This window comes from Lampris incognitus, chromosome 3 (genome assembly GCF_029633865.1).
Source record: "Lampris incognitus isolate fLamInc1 chromosome 3, fLamInc1.hap2, whole genome shotgun sequence".
Classification (NCBI taxonomy): Eukaryota; Metazoa; Chordata; class Actinopteri; order Lampriformes; family Lampridae; genus Lampris; species Lampris incognitus.
The window spans coordinates 101,198,470-101,221,392 of record NC_079213.1 but is presented as its reverse complement, the minus strand read 5'-3'; the positions used below and the strand labels follow the sequence as shown (position 1 = coordinate 101,221,392).

At 44.2% G+C, this 22,923-nt stretch overlaps 1 protein-coding gene across 1 annotated transcript in view; it reads left to right on the top strand.

The window, feature by feature from the left end:
* The first annotated feature begins 778 nt into the window (after positions 1-778).
* The window catches only part of adgrl4 (adhesion G protein-coupled receptor L4), a 44,840-nt gene continuing 22,695 nt past the window's right edge, over positions 779-22,923 (top strand). The window contains exons 1-6 of the mRNA XM_056275643.1: positions 779-864; positions 1,698-1,847; positions 8,347-8,496; positions 16,769-16,918; positions 17,536-17,606; positions 19,145-19,324. Coding sequence (XP_056131618.1) covers positions 819-864; positions 1,698-1,847; positions 8,347-8,496; positions 16,769-16,918; positions 17,536-17,606; positions 19,145-19,324 — 747 coding nt within the window. The 5' untranslated portion in view covers positions 779-818. The remainder of the gene's footprint in view (positions 865-1,697; positions 1,848-8,346; positions 8,497-16,768; positions 16,919-17,535; positions 17,607-19,144; positions 19,325-22,923) is intronic.

Below are 22,923 nucleotides of genomic sequence, written 5' to 3'. Positions count from 1 at the left end.
CATTTTATAAGATATTGTCCCCTTTTCTAAACTACATGCTAGGTCCAAGGTTGGCAGCTATTGTACTAAAGGGTTTAACAGGCTGCAAGAGACATTAATACCATGGGCTGATGTGTATAGAAATGTTTCGCCTTGGATTTTGTACTCTGATGCACAAGATTTCCTCTTCTTTTTTTTCCTCCTTTTATTGTTGCTGTTGCTCTAAATTCAAACGGTAACTGAGTGTTGCTACGTAGGGGTGGTAGTGTCCACCCCCCTCCTTTTTTTATCTTTTTTCTTTTGCTTTCCTTTACCTTGGATTAAGTGGCCTTCTCTTCTCTGAAAAAGTAAACAAAAAATACTGTTAAAAAAAAAAAAGATGGCCGCTGGACGTGCTGGAATGCGCACGCTTGTGTACGGTCCTCGAGGAAGGGAGGGGGTCGCCCTTCAGTCCTATCTGTCGCTGTTATGCCTCGTGTTTACATACCCTACTGTGTGTGTTCAGATGAGAACAATGGCGGGGAGGGGAGACAAAATGGCCACCAGGGTCACAGTGCACACAGAGGTCGTTAGACTCACATTAAATTTGGTGTAAAAAACTGGAGGAAAAATGAGGAGACATGGCAGATAAGTTGTGCGTGGTAACTGTGCCCTAGAATCCATTGGGGGTGGGGGGTTGGGGGGCACAGCCATGTCTTTGTGTTTGGCCAAGCTGATTAAAGAGCCGGACAGGAAGGGCCAGGTTGAGAGAAACAGGATGTGACGCCAGGAAGTGGCTCCCGTCAGCAGCCAGCCCCTCGCCACCTCAGCTAAAAGTAAAACCCTGACCCAGTGTAAGTATGGAGTCTTTCCTCAAGTCCCCGATGAAACTTGTACTTTTGACGGGTAAGTGGGTTTATCCGTCCTGTTGCCTGTTGCGTTGAGATAGCAGTACATGTAGATTATCAGCGCTTTACATGTTAACTGTGATTTTTTTTTTGGCAGTGCGCGTGTGATATTTGTGCTTGGTATATGATTTCAGCTCAAAATCATTTTAACTCCTATCATTTCTTATTATGTATAAGCATTCATACTGAATGGTTTTAACATTTCAGCAATTATAATTTCTGTTTTTTAAACGAGCTTGATTCCTAATTTGCTCCTTCGTAGTTTAGTTGGGGCGGCACGGTGGCGCAGTGGCGCAGTCGTTAGCGCGGTCGCCTCACAGCAACAAGGTTCTGGGTTCGAGCCCCAGCCGGAGTAGTCCAACCTTGAGGGGGGGAGAGGGGGGTCGTCATCTGTGTGGAGTTTGCATGTTCTCCCCTTGTCTGCGTGGGTGTCCTCCGGGTGCTCTGGTTTCTTCCCACAGTCCAAACACATGTAGGTCAGGTGAATCGGACTTAGTAAATTGCCCCTAGGTGTGTGTGTGTCGGCCCTGTGATGGCCTGACGACCTGTCCAGGGTGTCTCCCCGCCTGCCGCCCATTGACTGCTGGGATAGGCTCCAGCATCCCTGCGACCCTGAGAGCAGGATAAGCGGTTCGGATAATGGATGGATGGATAGTCTAGTTGGTGGAGCACGTGTCCAACACAAACAGATTCAGGGCTTCCCGGTTGTGAAATGTAATTTCATACGCGTGCAGTGTGTTAGAAAAGAAAAATCCAATATATACCTAATGTTAAAACCCTCCTAGCACATTCATTGTTTTGTAAGTAAGTGCTGTACCTGTGTTGGTGCAGCATGGCTCTCCAGTCTGATGGACCCATGCAGCCTCTCTAACATTTGTGAGTCGTGCCATGAATTCGCAACCTGCAAGACCCTGAACGGATCGAAGGATGCCTGTTTCTGTAAGCATGGATACACCGGGGACGGGACCACCTTTTGCCATGGTGAGTATAAGTTCACACACCTAAAACAAAAAACAAAAAATATTTGAACTGCCATATATCACTGCTGTTATCAGAGTAATAGTTCTCAATCAGGTCCTCAGGTACCACCAGCACTGCTGCTTTTCCCTTCTACCTTGTAGTTCATTTCATTCCCCTGTTGTTCCAGGTCTAAATCCTCTCTGACTGGAGGCTGAATAACTGGAACAACGGGTGAAAGAAATGAACTGCCTGGTAGAAGAGAAATCCAAGGCTGTGTCTGAATTCTACCACCATAGAACGTACTATGTAGTATCCATTTTTAGTTTACTACAATGAAATAATTGTAAAGAAAAATATAGAACAGTAAAAAATGTCATGATGTATACTATTTTTGCTGAGAATTCTAATATGGGTTAATTGGACAGTATTTTGGAACGAAATAATGATTTTGCATGGTTACGACAGAGATATAGGTTGTGCGAGCTGTATCCACTTGTCATCCAATTTGCTCGTTGACAGGATAGTATAATAGATTTATACCGCATACTAAACACGTTTTAACCGATAGTAAATACTTAACAGTAGGTAGTACCATTAGTATACAGCATATTCTATTATGAAATATGTAACAGTTTTGGACACAGCTCAAAAGTACTAGTGGGGGTGTCTGGGTGGTGTGGCGGTCCATTCCGTTGCCTACCAACATGGGGATCGCCGATTCGAATCCCTGTGTTACCTCCAGCTTGGTCGGGCGTCCCTACAGACACAATTGGGCATGTCTGCAGGTGGGAAGCCGGATGTGGGTATGTGTCCTGGTCGCTGGACTAGTGCTTCTTCTGGTCGGTCAGGGCATCTGTTCGGGCGGGGGGAGGGGGAACGGGGGAATAGCATGATCCTCCCACGCGCTATGTCCCCCTGGCAAAACTCCTCACTGTCAGGTGAAAAGAAGCGGCTAGCGACTCCACATGTACCAGAGGAGGCATGTAGTAGTCTCCAACCCTCCTCGGATTGGCAGAGGGGGTAGAGCAGCGACTGGGACGGCTCGGAAAAGTGGAGTAATTGGCCGATAAAATTGGGAGAAAAGGGGGGGGGTCCAGAAGAAAAAAATTACTGGTGGCACCTGAAGACCTGATTGAGAACCAGTGACTCTATGAAGCGTATCCAGAGTGACAGAAGAAGGTAGTCAGCCTGGTATATGGAGGGTGAGCCTTGGAGGCTTAGACTTTATTTTGGAAAACCTTCAACAAACTTTTTTTTTTTTTTTTTTTTTTTTTTGCTTGACCATTTGTCATCGACCTGGCTATCAGGACGGCAGGTTGTTAGCATATGATCTCATTTAACCATAAATCCCTGCTCATGCGGTGGGTACACTGCAGTGCCGCGCAATCAGGGTGCAGGCAGCTGAAGAGTAATTCAGGCAGTAACATGTTTAAAATCTGTAATCATGACGACAACAAGGCATCCAAACCCGCCAGCCTTGAAACACAAAAAAATGTTTTCTGAGGCTGCTGCACCAACATCACTCAACGTGCCTTGTTGCTCTGTGAATGATTGTCTCGTAAACCATTCAACATGTTAATTTGCCCCACACAGCTCACTTTTTATTTCGCATGAAGTGTAACACAGTCGGTGTTTGTGAAGCCAACATCTGCATGTTGTTAAGTCTACCATTACACCAAGTCAAAAGAGGATTAAATGTGCTGCTTGTCAACAGTGGAGGGAGAAAACAGCAATTCCTTGTTAATTTTAAGACAGAAAAAGCCAGAAACATGTGTGGGGATACTTGATTAATTTTCCAACGAGGCGTTTTGGCTCCATTTCATGTTACCCGGGGCTCATAAACTAATTTGGACGTTTCTTAACATATACGTTGATATATGAATGATTTTGTCTAAAATAAACAGACAAATAAAAAAATACAGGCTACAAGCGTTCCTTTGGGCCTTGTGGCCTTCTGAGACGTGATTTCTTGTCGTAAGACCAGCTGTGGTGGGACCCCATCAGAACGAGAGGCCCGTCTGTGACAGCAAAAGTGATGGCAGACTTTTTATTTTTCAGTGACAGCTAGTTGGCTTTAGAACAAAGAGAAAATTCAATGCACAAAAACTTTTATCGCCGACTTACAGCTCGACTACTAACACACCAAGTGTTTAATGGCCGACTTTGTGTTTCAGCCAGCATTGTTACCCCTTGTTATGCTTCTGGGCCGTTTCGGTTTCAAATTCCTGGAACCTTTCTTACATCCTGGCTCTGTCATAATCATGGCCGGGTTTACATAAATCAAGAGGCAAATGTAAATTAAACTGTGAGTAATATAAACAGCTTCAGTCAGTGGCTTCCAAACAAACTGCGCAATTAAGCGGAGGTTAATGACTTTGCAATGGAACGGAGGATAGATCTGATGATAATTAAGTCCATTTGGTGGAAATTAAGTTCTTTTTGTGTATAAAACCATCGAGTGAAGTGACCGTACTTCAGATTTTAAGACCGCGCTTTTAATCATTTCATGCTGCTTTGTCTCTTTTGCACCTGAGGATGGTCTGCTGTGGAAAAAAGTTGCTTTGAAAAAAGAACTTGATATTCATAAGACATTGAGCCAAGAGAAAGCAGCCAGAGATGCAGGCTGATAAAGACTGCAGCAGATCCATCAGGAACAATCTTTTTTTTTTTTTATTGCATTCATCTTGTACCCACTGAGTGAAAAAGCAGCGCTCTCTATCCTTAAAGACAGAAAGAAGACATCAGAGTTGATTAGGAAACTCCTGCGGGTGCTGTTTTGTTGCAGCAGTGACGGTTCAAAGGTCTGGAATGTTATGAAGCTATTTCCCCTTTGACTGTTGTCACCTCCCACGTCCGGGTGCAAAGGATATCCCTTCCCTGACCAAAATTGTCCACAAAGGTACAGTGGGGAGGAAGAGTTGATGCGTCCATCATATCCAGACAAATGAGCACAACAGTGGAAAGTCTAAGCGGATCACTTCCAGCATGGGAGCCGGAACAGCAGTTTCCGAACGACTCCGTCAGCCTCCGGTGTGCTGACTGGGACACGGTGGCCTCAAAACCAGACCGTTCTGGAGTCAGCGGGGCTTTGTAAACTTTGGCGGTTAAGGAAAGAAAAAAATATGTATTTTCATCTGTGGAAGTCAAACAACTCTTCGACAGTTGTGATTGCAGGAGGCTAAACACCACATGCAAGGTGCAACTTGGCCAAAGCTTTAATCAAGGCCACCATGGTGAAGTTCAAGACACGACCACAACTTTAGTTTCATCAAGTTGGGATGGAGATCAAAGTTGGCCGAGACCCAAACTGAACAGCGACGCTCATGCAAGGCCCTTACAAAGAAAAATAAATAAAATAGTGTTGCTGATGTGTACGGATTGCTATATCACTCCCTTTGTGTGGACCACCATGCAAACTGAGGAATTCCTACTGTTCTGGCCCTGCCAGTTCTGAGTTAAATTGTCTATCCAGAGACTTTTGTTTTGATACCGTCTGCTTGAGTAACACAGGAACCTGTGAATAAGAGATCAGTTTGTTAGTTATGATCCTCCTTCTCGGTAGCTTTTGAAGGTATTCTCTGTAAGTAAAAGTAAAATAAAACCATGAATGAGTGTTTATCTCAGTTAAAGTACTTTTACCTGGGAAATGAATTAAGTTATATTAGACAGTGCGTTTCTGTTGATTCCGTACATAACAGTTTACCTCGTAGTTCATTCTTACCATATACATATGCTACCGCTAGCCTAGCTACATGCCTAGCTAATAACTCCGTTGCCTAGCTACATGCTACATATGTTCTGTAACGTATTTGTGAGATTCATATTCCCTTGTACTTACTGGTACATGTATTTGTATTTCAGTTTCACACCATTTGCATAATAAAGCTCTCAACTTCACCCCCGGTGTACGAGATTCGTTATGTGGAGGTGTTTATCTTGCTGGATAATGGAATAAGGCATTCTGTGAGGCCTGTACACCTACACTGCAAAAAAGACTAGCTGTCAAGGTATTTTATCCTGTTTCGAGTCTCATAAAGCTTATTTCAAGATATAAAAATTACTTATCCCAATGGCAGATAATGCTGCTTGTGTCAAGAAAGTGTACTTATTTCATGACTATGAGGCTTTTTATGAGGAATTTTCTCTAAACAGGAAAATCTGAAATCAAGAAACTTGATTTCAGCTCGTTTGTCTTTTTTTAGAGTATATGTCTTGACAAAGCACACTTTCCTGAAAATAAGCAATACTGTCTGGGCCCTGTGACAGCCTGGCGGTCTGTCCAGGGTGTCTCCCTGCCTGCCGCCCAATGACTGCTGGGATAGGCTCCAGCATCCCCGCGACCCCAATTGGGATAAGCGGATTGGATAATGGGTGGATAGATGGATGGATATCTGTTAGCAGGGTATGAAAATGTGACTAGCCAATAGTAACTGGGCCCTGTGATAGCCTGGCGGTCTGTCCAGGGTGTCTCCCTGCCTGACGCCCAATGACTGCCGGGATAGGCTCCAGTATCCCCGCAACCCCAATTGGGATAAGCCGCTTGGATAATGGATGTATAGATGGATGGATATCTGTTAGCAGGGTATGAAAATGTGACTAGCAATATCTTGAAATGAGCATAAGCTTATATTTTTTGCAGTTCGCCAGACGTTAGTAAGTCAGTATGCATGTGAACTGCATTTTCATTCATGATGTCATCATAATTTTATAGGGAATACGAGAGCTGGGAGGTTCAGTGGTTCCCCCCAAATTTCACACTAACACCCAGACTTTCCAATCTGTATGTGGACACTGGAGTGTTGTTTCAGAGCCTCGGGGCTCACCGTCCATAACTGAGCTTCCACGACCACTAAAAGGTCTACTCCATTGCCCTAAAAGAGGTGCAGTCACTATTTTACCCCAACCTCATGAATGAGAATCCTGGCAACCCCAAACAACTGTTTTTCACAATAAATCACCTTCTCAAGCCTCAATCTCATTACATTACATTACAGTCATTTAGCCGACGCTTTTATCCAAAGCGACTTACAATAAGTGCATTTAACATAGGAAATCAGGAGAACTGATTTCCTACATTATGAACCTCTGATGAACTACTAGTCATCAGAGGTCATAAGCGCATCTTCTCTCTAAACAAGCATCTCACTCTCCTATTGACTAAACTGAGAAGCAGTGCAATAACTTTGTGGTCTTTTTCAACACAAAAATCAGCAACATCAGGTCCTCCCCCTTCAGCAGCATTAATCTGTCCCCTCCTGTCCATGACCCTCCATAGACCTCATTCTACCACCTTAAAAACTGCCAAACTCCATCCCACCCTCACCCTTGCTGATGCAGAGAAGCTCATCCATGTAGTCCAGTCTTCTTGAGGCTGGACTACTGCAACACAGTTCTCATGGGGATCCTGGCAGGAGCCTCCAGAACCTCCAGTACATCCAGAACAGTGCTACCAGCATCCTGATGAGATTGCAGAAACACCACCATATCACCCACATCTTGGCTTCCCGTCTCCTACAGAATCACCTACAAAACCATCCTATTAACCTTCAGATGAAGAAAACCCAGTGTGTTTCCAGGGTGGTTTAAACTGGTTTTATTAATCGATCATCAGTCATTCCCAGTCTGTGAGATACCAAACATCCCACCATTCATGGCCATGAATGGTGGGATGTTTTGCAAAAAGAAAAAAAGAGAAATATTTCAAAGTAAACTGAAATTCCCCAATAAAGCCTCGGCAGCTGTTATCCTGTCCAAACCCCACCTCTGACAGGCTGCCAGCATCCGTCCATCGTGTCTGAGGAATCTTCAGAAAGGTCAAAGGTTACTGGGAGTCTCTGAAGCTAATGGGGAGTTGGTTGGTGAGATTTATGCCTTTCTAATCGATATGACTTCGGTTATGAAGCCCAGTACCAAAACTCCAGAATGTTCCTGTGGTTCAGATGATCCAGTCTCTTCTTCATGCTCTATGAAGTCGTGCCAAGCTTTTTTGTCTGATTAAACAACCAGTCGGAGTTTATTTACCCACCTTCCTAATCTGAAGGAAACTACAGTTAAAGTGATTTGTCTTGGACCACTGGGATCACGTGTGGGAATCCACAGATTGTGCTGTAAACTGTGTTGCTTTGAACTTTCTCAAACTCAGAAAAGTCTACGGCATTGTCTCATGTTGAATTTCTTAGCTGGCAGGTCTGCTTTGTTACGCAGCTCCCAGCCGTGTCTCTATTGTGCAGAAACAGCCAGGATTTATGAATCTTTGAATGTTGAATAATTCTTACAGATTATGTGCAGCGGCCTTGGCTTTAATAACAAGACACAGCATAAAAATCTATAAAAATAAAATAAAATCCTAGAACCGCCTAAACCCTGAGAAGGAAACCTGTTGTCAAAGACGTGACCTTTCTGTTCCACATCATCATCAGACCTGCATTCCACCATTTGTCCAAACAGCTTAAGAACAAGCCTGTCTTTTTTTATTTCATTTTACTAATCTGATTTATTTCCCATCTTCCCCTCAACTCAGATGACAACGAGTGCCAGAACGTGACGAATATCTGCGGGGAGAAGGGGAACTGCACCAACACGGATGGCAGCTACTACTGCACATGTGTTCCCGGTTATGAGTCCACTGGACTGACCCAGTTCCAGCCCAACGACGGCACCGAGTGCTCCGGTAACGTCTAGAACCGAGCAAACATAGCTGCTTCATCAGACGGACAGGAAGTCGTCCTGCTGCCGTACTGACAACTTCGATAACAATAAACCTTAATTAGCAAGCATTTATGAAAAATGATATGACAAAGACCTTTACAAAATACAACACGTGTTGTTGCTCAGAAGGAATGGCCAGTTCATTCCACATATAAAACCAAATGATACACAAATAAAATACACATGATCGGTCTGTGACAGGTAATTGCAGTTACTAAGTAACAAAAGAGTAAAACAGAGATGTTTCTTTATCTCTAGTTTATTTCCATGTCATTATTTTGTGCTTTTAAATGTACTCTACATCAAACACTATATGGGATGAATTCACACATCACATTTTGCCGAACACAAGTATTTTGAATCCTTTGTGTCACAGTGATAAATAGTAATTATCTGTTAAACATGAATACAAGGTGAATATTGAATGTGGCTTAGTTACTCAACAAAAATCAGTCCTTCCAGTTTAATCAGGAATCGGGAACAATTTATTTGTCATTTCATCTTGTGTACTAGTATGTACACAAAAGAAACAAAATTCCGTTTCCCCCAGCCCACAGCAGTGAAACACAAAAAGACAAAAACACCTCCAAAAACCTCCAAAAACAGCATCACCAAAAACATGCAAAAACAGAGGGAACAAAGCAAAAACAGCCAACAACACAGTCCACCCAGTACAACACAGTCGAAAAACTCCACTGTCCAGAGAACAAACACCAGCCAGGATGACTGTCGGAACTGCCGGTCTGCATGGGCTAGCAGTTAGCTTAGCCTGCCCCGCATCCTGTCAGGCCATCCTTGGTGTTTCCTCTCCAGGCACAGCTCCAGGCAGGGCCGTGGTCCTTGGGCCCATTGGATGTAGCTACCAGGCTCCCTGAGCCAATTCAACGCCAGCTCTCCAGCCAGACACCTTCGACACACCTCCCCTGCACTCCTGACGACAACACAAATGCATACGCAGACAAAAACACTGCACAGTTGACACTAGGCAATGCCGCCACCAGACTGCCTCGGGGTTTCCTTGGGCAGGGCCGTGGGCTAGCAGTTAGCTTAGCCTGCCCCGCTTGCCGCCTCATCGAGCCCACAGGACACAGCTGACCAAGCTCCCTCAACCAATCCAGCGCCAGCTCTCCTAGGCAAGCAAAATCAGCAATCACAATAAAAACTTCATACGATGACACAAACTTAAGACGTGGACAAAGAAACTGCATAATCGGTACTGGGGGAGACCGCTGCAAATGCGAATCCACGCTGCCATCTTCCCACACCGGAAGCGGTGTGGAAATCATCTCTATCATGCACATACTTTATGTTATTTTATTATTTCCACGTTACAAACGGTCTGTAATGGTCTGGGATGACAGCTCATTACATCAGGTGTTTGTTAAAGGACATTGTTGGGCTGATTCATACTGGCTGACTTCCCAGTCACTTTCCACCATCTAGTCTGTGGAAGCTGATTTGAGCTTTACGTGTTTTGTCTCTTCTGTATTGAAGAGTGACACCAGTGGAGTTTCTCAGCATTGAGTCTACGTGACATCATGCATCACTCTTCCAGCAAACTGCATAGCACCTCCTAGTGGCTTTACAACAGACATACAGAAACACTCACTAGTCTATTACTAGTGGACACACAAGACTCACACTTTTCTTACAGGATCTCAGTCATACAGACTACTGACCCATGCATGGATTTAAATTAAACTTGATATACACCACTTCCTGTGTGGGATGATGGTGGGGCGAATTCACATTTGTGGCGGCCTCACCCAGTGCTGTCCATGCAGTGTCTTTGTCCACATCTGCGTCTAAGTTTGTCTTCATTTGATGGCTGGGAGAGCTGGCACTGGATCGGTTGGGAGAGCTTGGTCTGCTGCGTCCGATGGGCCCAAGGACCACGGCCCTGCCCAGAGCTGCACCTGAAAAGGAAACACAGAGGGCGGTCTGACAGATAGATAATTTTATTAGCCACACGACCAAGGCCGGTGGAATTTGTTTCTGGTACGTTTTACACTCTGCAACACAATACATACATAGCCAACAACAGACACTCCACATATTATCACCAACAATACAGTTACACAATAACAGAAATAAACATATCAGGCATAACAGGTGAATGGTGGTGTTTATGCCAATGTCATGTGAGGAGGGGACTACAGGGAGGAATTCAGAGTCCTGATGGCTAGGGGGAAAAAACTGTTTGCGAAGCGTTTAGTTTTAGTTGACAGTGACCTGTAGCGCCTCCTTGAGGGAAGGAGCTGGAAGAGGTGATAAGCAGGATGTGAAGGGTCAGAGGTGGTCTTTCCTGATCGCTTTACAGTCCGGTTAGTATGTAGAGATTCAACTGAGGGGAGTGGGTTGCCTATGATTTTGGATGCCTTGTTGACAATCCGCTGCAGTTTTTTTTCCATGTTTGACTGTCCGTGCCACCGTACCATACTGTAACAGAAGATGTTATGATGTACCCGATAATGGCTGAATAAAACAGAATGAGAAGTTGATGTTTTATCCGGTATTTTTTAAGCTGCCTAATAAAGTAAAGTCGTTGTTGAGCTTTTGCAATGATGTGTTAAGTGTTAGTTTTGCTCTTCAGGTTATTGCTGATCTATGTTCCAAGGAATTTAAAAGAGTCGGTGATGGTGATGGGGTCTCCGTTCATTTGTATGGGTGTTTTAGGATCCAGCATGCATTGGAAGTCAATAACGAGTTCTTGGGTTTTGGCTGTATTAAGCAGAAGATTGTTGTTTGCGCACCAAGTGATAGCTTGGTCTACTTCAGTGCGGTACTGGGTTTCATCATTGTTGGAGATGAGGCCTACAATGGTTGTGTCATCTGCATATTTTATTATTTTAACAGAACTATCCATGGATGTGAGGTGGGTGGTGTAAAGTGAGCAGAGCCAGGGGGAGAGAACACAGCCCTGAGGAGCACCTGTACTGAGGGTAAGAGGATGTGAGGTTAGGTTATTAACCTTCACCCTCTGTGGCCTGTTCCACAGGAAGCTCCGAATCCAGTGGCATATGGCTGGGTCAATGTTCATATCCAAGAGTATGGTAAAGAGTTTGAGTGGGTTGATGGAATTGAAGGCGGAACTGAAGTCTATGAACAGGATGCATGTGTAGGTGTTTAGTGATTCCAGGTGTTGCAGGGCATGATACAGGGCTATGCTAACTGCATCCTCAACAGACCAGTTGGCTTGATAGGCAAATTGATATGGGTCCATCATTGGGGAGATGGAAGATTTCAAATGTGACAAAATGATGGGCTCAAATGCTTTCATGACCACAAATGTTAGGGCAACTGGTCTGAAGTCATTGAGGCAGGTGATCTTTGAGGTCTTTGGCACAGGAATGATGGTAGAGAGTTTGAAGCATTGTGGGACTGTGCATTGACTTAAAGAGGTGGTAAATATGGTGGAAAATATTGGGGCCAATTGTGCTGCACTGTGGCTCGACAAAGCAGGACTGATGCCGGCTGGTCCTGCTGCTTTCCTGACGTTCAGCTTTTTGAATGTTGCTCTCAACTCATCCTCCTGGATGCAGAAGGGTGGCATTGGAGAAGGAGTAGGGGGGATGGCTGGTGGAATAGGTTTTTCAAACCTTGCATAAAACGTATTTAATTTATTTGGGAGGTTATGGTCATTGTCTGGAGGACGCGGAAGCGGGGATTGCTAAACTAACTGTTAGCCCATGCAGACCGGCAGTTCCAATAACACAGAGGGCAGTCTGGCGGCGGCGGCCTTGCCTAGCGTTGACTGTGTTTTTGGTGTCGTCGTGTGGAGTGCGGAGAGGTGTGTTGGGAGTGTCTGATTGGGAGAGCTGGCGTTGGATCGGCTGGGAGAGGTTGGTCTGCTGTGTCCAGTGGGCCCAGGGACCACGGCCCCTGCCTAGAGCTGCGCCCGAGGAGAAACACCGAGGTCAGTGTGACAGGATGTGAAAGCAGGGCAGGCTAAGCTATCTGCTAGTCCATGGAGACCAGCAGTTCCGACATTCATCCTGGCGTTCGCTCTCTTGGATGTGAATCTTTTATTTATATACACATATATATATATATACATACATATATATATACATATATATATATATATATATATATATGTATATATACATATGTGTTTTGTAGTTTTGTAGTTTTTGTAGTTTTTACTTGTAGTTTGAATATATGTGTTGTAGTTTTGGATGTGTTTTTGTCTTTGTGTTGCACTGCTGTGGGCTGGAGGAAACGATGTTCCGTTTCATTTCATGTGTGCAGGTGCATGGAACGAAATGACAAATAAATCTTCCTCATTACTGATATATCCCTTTTAAATAGCAACCATGTTCACCAGACTTGGTATGAGCTTTGCAAAGACTAGCGTTTCTAACAGCAAATGCTGACCAATTTTAGTACCAGTCAACGCTGCAACAGAATGGGAGAATTATTATGAGAATTAAAGCAATCATTTCAAAACTTTTGGTTGAACATTTGCCAAATAAGATTCCCCAGCCCTGGCTTATGGTGTGTGTGTGTGTGTGTATGTGTGTGTGTGTGTGTGTGTGTGTGTGTGTGTGTGTGTGTGTGTGTGTGTGTGTGTGTGTGTGTGTGTGTGTGTGTGTCAGAGCTTGAAGCTCGATTTTCACAGTGTTACTTGTTCATATTGTAACGACCACGGATGAGTAGACTCCCTAGCCCTTGGCTAATGAGTCAGACCCTTTAGTTGACTGGTTAACGTAGTCACCTGTGGTACAGGAGACCCAGGTTCGCGTCCTGGCTGCGGCGGTTCCCGGCTGCCCCCTGAATTCACTACATTGGTGTCAGAAGTGGGATGGTGAGACCGTGAGGCCATTGGAAGCGCGTGCGCCCAGAGGCGTGAGGCAGGGGAGAAGTGTAACGACCACGGATGTGTAGACTCGCCACCCCGTTGGCTAATGGGTTGGACCATTTAATCGAATAGTTAACGTAGTTGCCTGTGGTGCGGGTAACCCGGGTTTGCGTTCCGGCTGCATCAGTTCCCGGCTGCCCCTGAATTATGTACAAAACAATACAATATTTACAAAATAGAGCATTTTCCTCCTCCTGGAGGATGTAAAGTCAATGTAAAGCCCACTGTAGAGAATGTTACTATAATTTAGGGCTATATAAATAAACTTGACATGTCTCATAAATATCAGTATACTGGGACACCCCTGTATCAGAATAGCATGTTTTGGGGTTTGTTGTTTGAATGGTGGTGTGGTGTGAAATTTGGTGGTTGGTGTGTGTTGAGGTATGTTCAGTGTAGATTAGTGTAGATTAGCGTATTTGTCAGGTTTTAGAGAGTAGACGGTACGGTTCAGAAGAGATGGGTTGTGGGAAGGCTTTGATTGGTCTGGATTTGGTTGGGCTGAGAACACTTCAATGCCAAAGAAGAAAACAGACTCCACAGCACATCTGTGAGCACTGATGTGTGTTTCAGGTTGGTGTCACTGAGTCAGACACGACTAGTCTGATATTCAGATCCCCCCCCCCTTTTTATCCCCAGTTTTATCCAGCCAATTACCCCACTCATCTGAGGCGTCCCGTGCGCTGCTCCACCCCCTCTGCCGATCCGGGGAGGGCTGCAGACTACCACATGCCTCCTCCGATACATGTGGAGTCACCAGCCACTTCTTTTCACCTGAGAGTGAGGAGTTTCACCAGGGAGACGTAGCGCATGGGAGGATCACGCTATTCCCCCCAGTTCCCCTTCCCCCACAAACAGGCGCCCCGACCGACCAGAGGAGGCGCTAGTGCAGCGACCAGGACACATACCCACATCCGGCTTCCCACCCGCAGACACGGCCAATTGTGTCTGTAGGGACGCCCGACCAAGCCGGAGGTAACGCGGGGATTCGAACCAGTGATCCCCGTGTTGGGGATTCAGATCTTTTTAGAGAAGAACATATTTATGATGTTTGAGCTGCAGACACGCTACCTGTAAACACGTTTCAGTTAAATGGAGACACATCAGCCAGGGGTTTTAAGAATCAGAAGAAAATCAGTTGTTACGGCCCTAGTGCTGCGTGTCTGTAATTTTCCCTCTCCGGGTAATGCCCCGCCTCCTGTGGGACTGAGGTGATACCAGTTCCTCATCAGCTGGGTATATACCTTGGAGAGAGACACCCAACAGTGCCAGTGGGCCATTGTTGTCAACCAGAGAGTGAGCTCTTGTGTCTATATCCATTACTCCTTGAGCCAGAGCGTGAAACTTGCTATTGCTCTTGTTTGTTTATTTTTATTTTTTTTGATTTGATCGGAGTTTGTTTTGTTAGCTAAGCCTGATTAGTTAGGAGCCAGCATCTTCAGTTGCCTTTTTTATTGTATATATTGACTTAGGGTTAATTTTTGTTATTAAGTCCGTTTGTTTTTTACACCTGGTTCCACCTCCCACCTTTCTTATTCACCCGGGACACTTTTATTTTCTTTGTTACTTCCCCTCATCCCCTGTGCCTTTAACACGGAACGTAAAAATATTAATATACAGGATGTCATCCTACTTCATGGTCCCCAAAACCACCCCGGAGCAGAGGGTTTAATTTGAAGACCCCCACCCTAAATTTCAACATGAATTTGGGGTGGGACGATTTCACAAGTCTCACGGTTTGATACGCCTCACGATTCAGGGCTCACGATTTCGATTCCACGTGATACAGTGGACGCCTTGGTAAGCAAGAGACAAATGTTCTCTATTTTAAGAGTTAGGCCCAACATGTTGGCATCATCAAGGCACGTATTGATGTGTAATGCAAGTGTAAAAGTTGTAACAAAATGTTGTGCTGTCTTTGTTGTGTAACACAGTTGCTTTACTTTAAAACTTTAAACTTTAAAAACTACTAGAATGACCAATGCGGTCATTATGACCGTTTTGGATTTTCAAAGTTTAATAACTTTATGAAAAAAAAAGAAAAAGATACAGACCCGCCGCCCCCTGAATGCTCCTAAAATCGCATATATTTGCAATAAAATGGGATTTAGAGCAATTGCATAAAAAACGTTATGGTGAGATCTTCCTAAAACAACCATGAGCGGTCAAAATCACGGCTCATAATTTGCATGTCATTGTGTGCGTCATGTCGCTATGACGTGTTGGTCGCGTCATTTCCTTCACAACGTTAAGTTCTTTTTTTACATTTCATGTTTTACAGGCCTTGTTACGTTTGTTAGATTAGCAATATATGTTTTCCATTTTGTTTTTCTGGTATTATTGCCAACATGTCTGGTTACAGACGCCGTTACAGACGCACCATGACTACCACCGAGGCGTTGCAGTATTTATGGGTGTTGGACAGTGGCCATTTTAAATTGTTTGAAAAATAGTATTGTAACGATCACGAATGACTAGACTCGCTAGCCCGTTACAGGTGGGACCCTTTACCCGACTGCTTAACGTAGTCGCCCGTGGTGCGGGAGACCCGGGTTCATGTCCTGGCTGCGGCGGCTTCCCGGCTGCCTCCTGAATTTGCTACAGTATTAAGTTGTTTAAATGTTAATTTTGGTGTCAGTCGTTTCCTAACAGTCATACTAACATATGTAATGCATTAATATCTCAATTGGGTATTTATCTTGACAGAATATAGAGTTTAGAAACTGGCGGTCATTTTGACTGCCCATGGTCGTTTTAGGTAGGCGTGAAATCCCGCTTGCTCAAGTGTTAATAGCACACGATCTTGCGAAATGGGGAGCGTCCCAAACCATATCGAACGATTCGGAATCTGATCTAGTATCGTCCCACCCCTACTGTGAATTATCTGAACACCAAGTTTAAGAAACAATTGTATGTAGTCTTCAAAACCACTTTTATTCTGTCAACCGAGAGCTGACTGGCGTGAAATCACTGCTTTAATGTTTGGTTGTCGAGTCTTTTTCGAAGTGTGTGTGTGTGTGTGTGTGTGTGTGTGTGTGTGTGTGTGTGTGTGTGTGTGTGTGTATGTGTGTGTGTGTGTGTGTGTGTGTGTGTGTGTGTGTGTGTGTGTGTGTGTGTGTGTGTGTGTGTAAAGTCTTTGCAGGTCAGTTCCAATCTTTGCTATCAATCTTTCTTGAACAGCTTCATGTTGTTGGTCTGGTGGATGGTGGCTGCACCGTTTGCTAGTGACTCTGTCTATGTGCGTGTTTCAGATGTGGATGAGTGTGAGACGGGGCAGATCTGCTAGTGACTCTGTCTATGTGCGTGTTTCAGATGTGGATAAGTGTGAGACGGGGCAGATCTGCTAGTGACTCTGTCTATGTGCGTGTTTCAGATGTGGATGAGTGTGAGACGGGGCAGATCTGCGGCCCCTTCGCCCTCTGTCACAACACACATGGCTCCTTCTACTGCACCTGCCAGCGAGATTACATCCCCAGCTCTGGAGATAAACACTTCCATCCACACAATGGTGATAGATGTAAAGGTGTGTACCTGTATGACACACACACACACACACACACACACACACACACACACACCATACTTTGTCCCTCTCTATTCTTATATCGTCTTTGTCTCACTCCAGTTCACCTGCAATTTTGCACTTGTGTGGGCATGTACACATACACAAATAGATAAACATATGCACATATAGATACACACACCCACACACACTGTGGCCCGCACTTTCTCTTTTTACTGTTCATCCATTATCCCTCTTCAACACACCCACACACAAACATGCAAATTGAAATACACACAGACACACTGTCTTTTTGTCTCTCTGTCTTCCCAACAGACTTACACTTATGCATACGTGTACCTGAAAACATACACACTCAAACACACATATAAACACACAAATACAGCGTAGATGACAGAGGGGGCATCAGTCAATTGGAGACACTGTGGGGAACCAGTGATGCAACGCAGCAGGTAAACAATGCAACGCTCCATTTTCTGATGCTTGCAGCAGCTGTGAGACGACCTGGAGGACGAGGCGGCGTGCTCTTCACTGGAACTGAGAGCCTCCTTTCTGCTTGTTGAAATCATGTGAATCACGTCGCTAATCAGACGCACTCTATAATTATTGTTTTCCAGAGCACCCCCAAAAAAACTGCCACGACAACAACGGCTGTATCCTACAGACGGTCAACAAAACCCTTGAACATGTGAGTAGTCCTGCCTGTCATCCTGCACGCGTGGTGAAAATAGGAAGGGTGATACTGCCCTCTGCTGGCGGTAATGAGGGTTGACGTGAGATGAGAGCGTTGGGTCTGTAGACTGGAGTTGTCTCAGATTCTGAATCAGACAAAAGGTCAGTGGCGGCTGGCCAGCACAGGGCGCTGGGGCGCCGCCCCCTTCAAATATAGAAAGATGAAAATCTACCATACATGTTAATTATAATTTAGTTGTATAATGCAAATATTATGAAATAAAAGTGTTTTTCAGTCTGCGAGCGCCTGTCAGCAGCCATTAAAAATTGGTTCCAAATGGTATTTGGTTGATTTCTGTCTGAATACATATACTTCCTGGGTGAGGGTCACCGACCAAACGATACCTTATGTAAGCCCTAAAATTTGTGGCGAGCAGGTGACCTGAGGCTGCTGTCTAACTGGTTTCCTCAGAGCTTCCATGGGGCGCAGTTCTGTGCGCCCCAGACACTCCCACTTTTATTGGCAGCGAATTGGTATTGTTTTAATGTTTTTTGATCTAATGTGATTGGACAATTCTCATGGCTGTCAATCATGTTCACGCCCACCATGACGCCTCGTCTCGACTGTCAATCATCCACCGTCTACGAACCCTGATAAAATCTATAGGCTGCATTGTCCTTCTTAACTCTGTGTTATATGGTTTGGAGACAGTGGCACTGTTGAAAAGACAGGGGGCAGAGCTGGAGGTGGCAGAGTTGAAGATGTTAAGATTTTCATTGGGAGTGATGAAGAAGGACAGGATTAGGTACAATTACATTAGGAAGACAGCTCAAGTTGGACGGTTTGGAGACGAAGCAAGAGAGGCAAGATTGAGATGGTTTGGACATGTGTGGAGGAGAGATGCTGGGTATATTGGGAGAAGGATGCTGAATATGGAGCTGCCAGGGAAGAGGAAAAGAGGAAGGCCAAAGAGGAGGTTTATGGATGTGGTGAGGGAGGACATGCAGGTGGCTGGTGTGACAGAGGAAGATGCAGAAGACAGGAAGAAATAGAAACAGATGAGCCGCTGTGACGACCCCTAACGGGAGCAGCTGAAAGTAGTAGTAGTCCTTCTTAACTCTGACTGTGTGGACATTAAAGCAGCTGTCAGGTGTGTTGCGCTAAGGTAAATTGCGCCCCCCCCAAAAATTTTTTTAGCAACAGCCGCCACTGCAAAAGGTAATAAAAAAAAAAGGCCATGCTGAACAGCAGTCTGAAGCCGAGGACCACGTCTTCATTGATTTGCTGATTTCCCCTCTTTCATTGAATCTTAAGAGACTCACGCTGCAGCTACTGTAATGTTCGTCCATTCTTGTGTCTTATACCAACTCTATGTAACTGTTTAGCTATTTTAAATTTCATTAATTTTTTTTTTCTCCATACACTTCCTGTAAAGAGACCTTTTGACATCATGAATGATAAGGGCCAGTTCCGAGAATTAGATTGAAAAAAAAAAAGTCCTTGGCTGGGCCAGAAATGTGAAAAACTGATGAAGCACTCTCTTACTTTTGAAGATGAGAAACTTGACGGAGCCTCAGAGTCTGCTGGAGGAGATTGCCCAGCAAACGTCCGGCGATCTGACATCGGTGGATGTGATCTCATACGTGGAGACCTTGTCTCGGTCCGCGGCAATGCTGAGTGACAGGCAGAAGGAACACATCACCACACCCACCATTATCAACTCAACTCTGACTGTAATCTTCTTCTTTTTTTTCTCAGTTTTCTCACTTGGGTACAGGACTGTTGTTAAATACAGTGACTGTACTTGGAAGTGGTTTTAAATTACAATGTGTCAATCAAGTTTTGTTTCAACATCCACTCATCGTCCTCTTCTTCAAACCTCAGTCGAATGTCAAACTATATAATACACTGTAATCCACAATTCTATAATACTATATATCTACTACTATATAATACTATATTACTATAGTATTTATTTATAATACTATAGGTCAATAATTTATTATACTATATGATGTCAGTCTATGCCAGTGGTTTTCAACCTTTTTGGGGTCCTGGACCCCCTGCGTATTTTTGATCTACCCTGAGGACCCCTCCACCTGATCTTGGGGGAGGGGGGTTGCAATTTGATAGAAACAGTAGAAACTTTATTTTAAATTGCATTATAGCATTTATTCACTCTTTGGGGCAAAAATAAGAGCTTTCAGTTGTAACTTAGATATAGTTAACAAAACAGAATTCTTATGCAGTAACTTTCAGATATATGTAACAAAACAGAATTCTTATGCAGTAACTTTCAGATATATGTAACAAAACAGAATATGTATTCAGTAACTTTCAGATCTATGTAACAACAGAATTTTTATGCAGTAACTTTTAACAATGCAAACGGGAGCGAGATCTCTTATTAAAATACAATAAATTACACTTGTGAAACAGATGTAATTAGAGAAAAAAGTTACCCTTTATAGTTTAGGTAGATAAAGGTCTCAGTCACATTTGAGTAAAATAATCCTATTTCTATAAACGTCATAGGATCTTTTTTTTAAAGATATTTTATTTTCACGGACCCCTTGCAATTACACCACGGACCACTAGGGGTCCGCGGACCCCCGGTTGAGAAACACTGGTCTATGCTATACTAGCCTATACTGTACTACAGTATACTGTACTATACTATACAATCAAATCAAATCAAATGTCTTTATTTCAAATATGCAAAATAAAAGGAAAAATGACCAGGCAAAAATAAAACAAAAGAATTAAGAATAAAACCAGAAAAATTCAACAAAAGAATTCTCAATAGAGAATCCAACAAATATTATACACTATATGTACAAAAGTATTGGGACATATCTCTTAATCGCTGAATTCAGGTGTTTCATTCAGACCCATTGCCCCAGGTGTATAAAATCAAGCAGCTAGCCATGCAGTCTGCATTTACAAACATTTGTGAAAGAATGGGTCGTTCTGAAGAGCTCAGTCAATTCAAGCGTGGTACTGTCATAGGATGCCACCTTTGCAATAAGTCAGTTTGTGAATTGTCTTCCCTGCTAGATATGCCACAGTCAGCTGTAAGTGGTATTATGAAAAGTGGAAGTGTTTAGGAACAACAACAACTCAGCCACGAAGTGGCAGACCATGTAAAGTCACACAGCGGGGTCAACGAGTGCTGAGGTGCATAGTGCGTAAAAGTTGCCAACGCTCTGTTGACTCAATAACTGCAGAGTTCCCAACTTCCTCTGGCATTAACATCAGCACAAAAACTGCACCGGGAGCTTCATGGAATGGGTTTCCATGGCCGAGCAGCTACATGTAAGCCTTACATCACCAAGCACAATGCCAAGCGTTGGATGGAGTGGTGTAAAGCATGCTGCCACTGGACTCTGGAGCAGTGGAAACGTGTTCTGTGAAGTGATGAATCACGCTTCTCTGTCTGGCAGTCTGATGGACGAGTCTGGGTTTGGCAGATGCCAGGAGAACGTTACGTGCCTGACTGCATTGTGCCAACTGTAAAGTTTGGTGGACGAGGGATAATGGTATGGGATTGTTTTTCAGGGGTTTAGCTAGGCCCCATATTTCCATTGAAGGGAAATCTTAATGCTTCAGCATACCAAGATATTTTGGACAATTCTATGCTTCCAACTTTGTGGGAACAGTTTGGGGAGGGTCCTTTTCTGTTCCAGCATGACTGTGCCCCAGTGCACAAAGCAAGATCCATTAAGACATGGGTGGGTGAGTTTGGTGTGGAAGAACTTGACTGGCCTGCACAGAGCCCTGACCTCAACCCCATCGAACACCTTTGGGATGGACTAAGATGGAGATTGCGAGCCAGGCGTTCTCGTCCAACATCAGTGCCTGACCTCACAAATGCTCTTCTGGATGAATGGGTAAAAATTCCCACAGACACACTCCAAAATTTTTTGGAAAGCCTTCCCAGAAGAGTGGAAGCTGTTATAGCTGCAAAGGAGGGACCAACTCCATATTAATGCCTATGGGTTTAGAATGGGATGTCATAAAAGCTCCTGTAGGTATAATAACCAGGTGTCCCAATACTTTTGTACATATAGTGTATGTTTGAAAAGGAGCAGGAGGAAGTTACTACCTATAAATACTTACTATACTTATACTACTATACTATACTGTATCGTACTGTACTATACTATACTATACTATGCTCTCTTATACAATACTATGCCATACTATACTATACTATACCATGCTCTGCTATACAATACTATGCCGTACTATACTATACTGCACCGTACCATACTATACAATACTGGCTTATACTAATACTATGCTATAATATACTATAATGTAAAAAAAATAAAATAATAATAAGTCAAACTATATAGCGCTTTTCTAACACTCAAAGTCGCTTTACAATATAAATGGCGGTGAAACAAGATAACAGATAAACATAACACAGACATACAGTGGGGAATGGTAAGGGGGGGGCTACGAAAGGGAGAAGCGGCAGCCACACATGATGTCCGCAGTACTCTCCCACTTAAACAGACACAAAAGGGCAAAAAAAAAAATAACCCCAAAAAATCACAATGTAGATGCTGATTTTCTTTAGGGGTTTACTCCAATAGCCTATTCCTCTCCCAAGGTATCCACTAGGCCAGCGGTGGTTAACCATGTGCCATGGAGAGCCATGTGTATGCAGGTTTTCACACCCGACTCCACACCAGATGATTTCACTGATACGTTCTTCCTCTTTGGTTGAAGGGTTGCTAATCAGTGAAATCACCTGGTGTGGAGTCCGGATGGAATGAAAACCTGCATACACATGGCTCTCCATGGCACATGGTTAGCCACCCCTGCACTAGGCAGTGGCACTATTTAACCCATAGCTGGGGGCTGGTTCATGGACATCAGGGAATATCCACACACCGGTGGGCCTGCGTACTGCACGTCTAGGGGCCAGACCCCCTCCGAGCCCCTTGTAGTTCAGCTAGGGTCCAAGGTGTACCCAGTTGCCGTGTGTCGCCACGAGGAGGCACTACATAGGGTTTGCTGTTGGAGAGGCTATGTACTGGCAGGGAAAGACTTACATGCTCGGCTCTCCTGTTCGCATTTCTGTTAGCCAGCGGTGAAGGTTGAGAGTGAGACATGACAGGCACAGAACACTACACCAACACACTAGATGCTTCACAACAACCCGGCTTCTTACACAAGAATGTCAGACACACACATGTACTATACTATACAATATTATACTGGCTTACAATATACTATACTATAAGATGCAATGAATACATTGAGTTTGCACATACAGATAACAGGGTTTCCACACGTCCTGGAAAACCTGGAAAATAGCTGA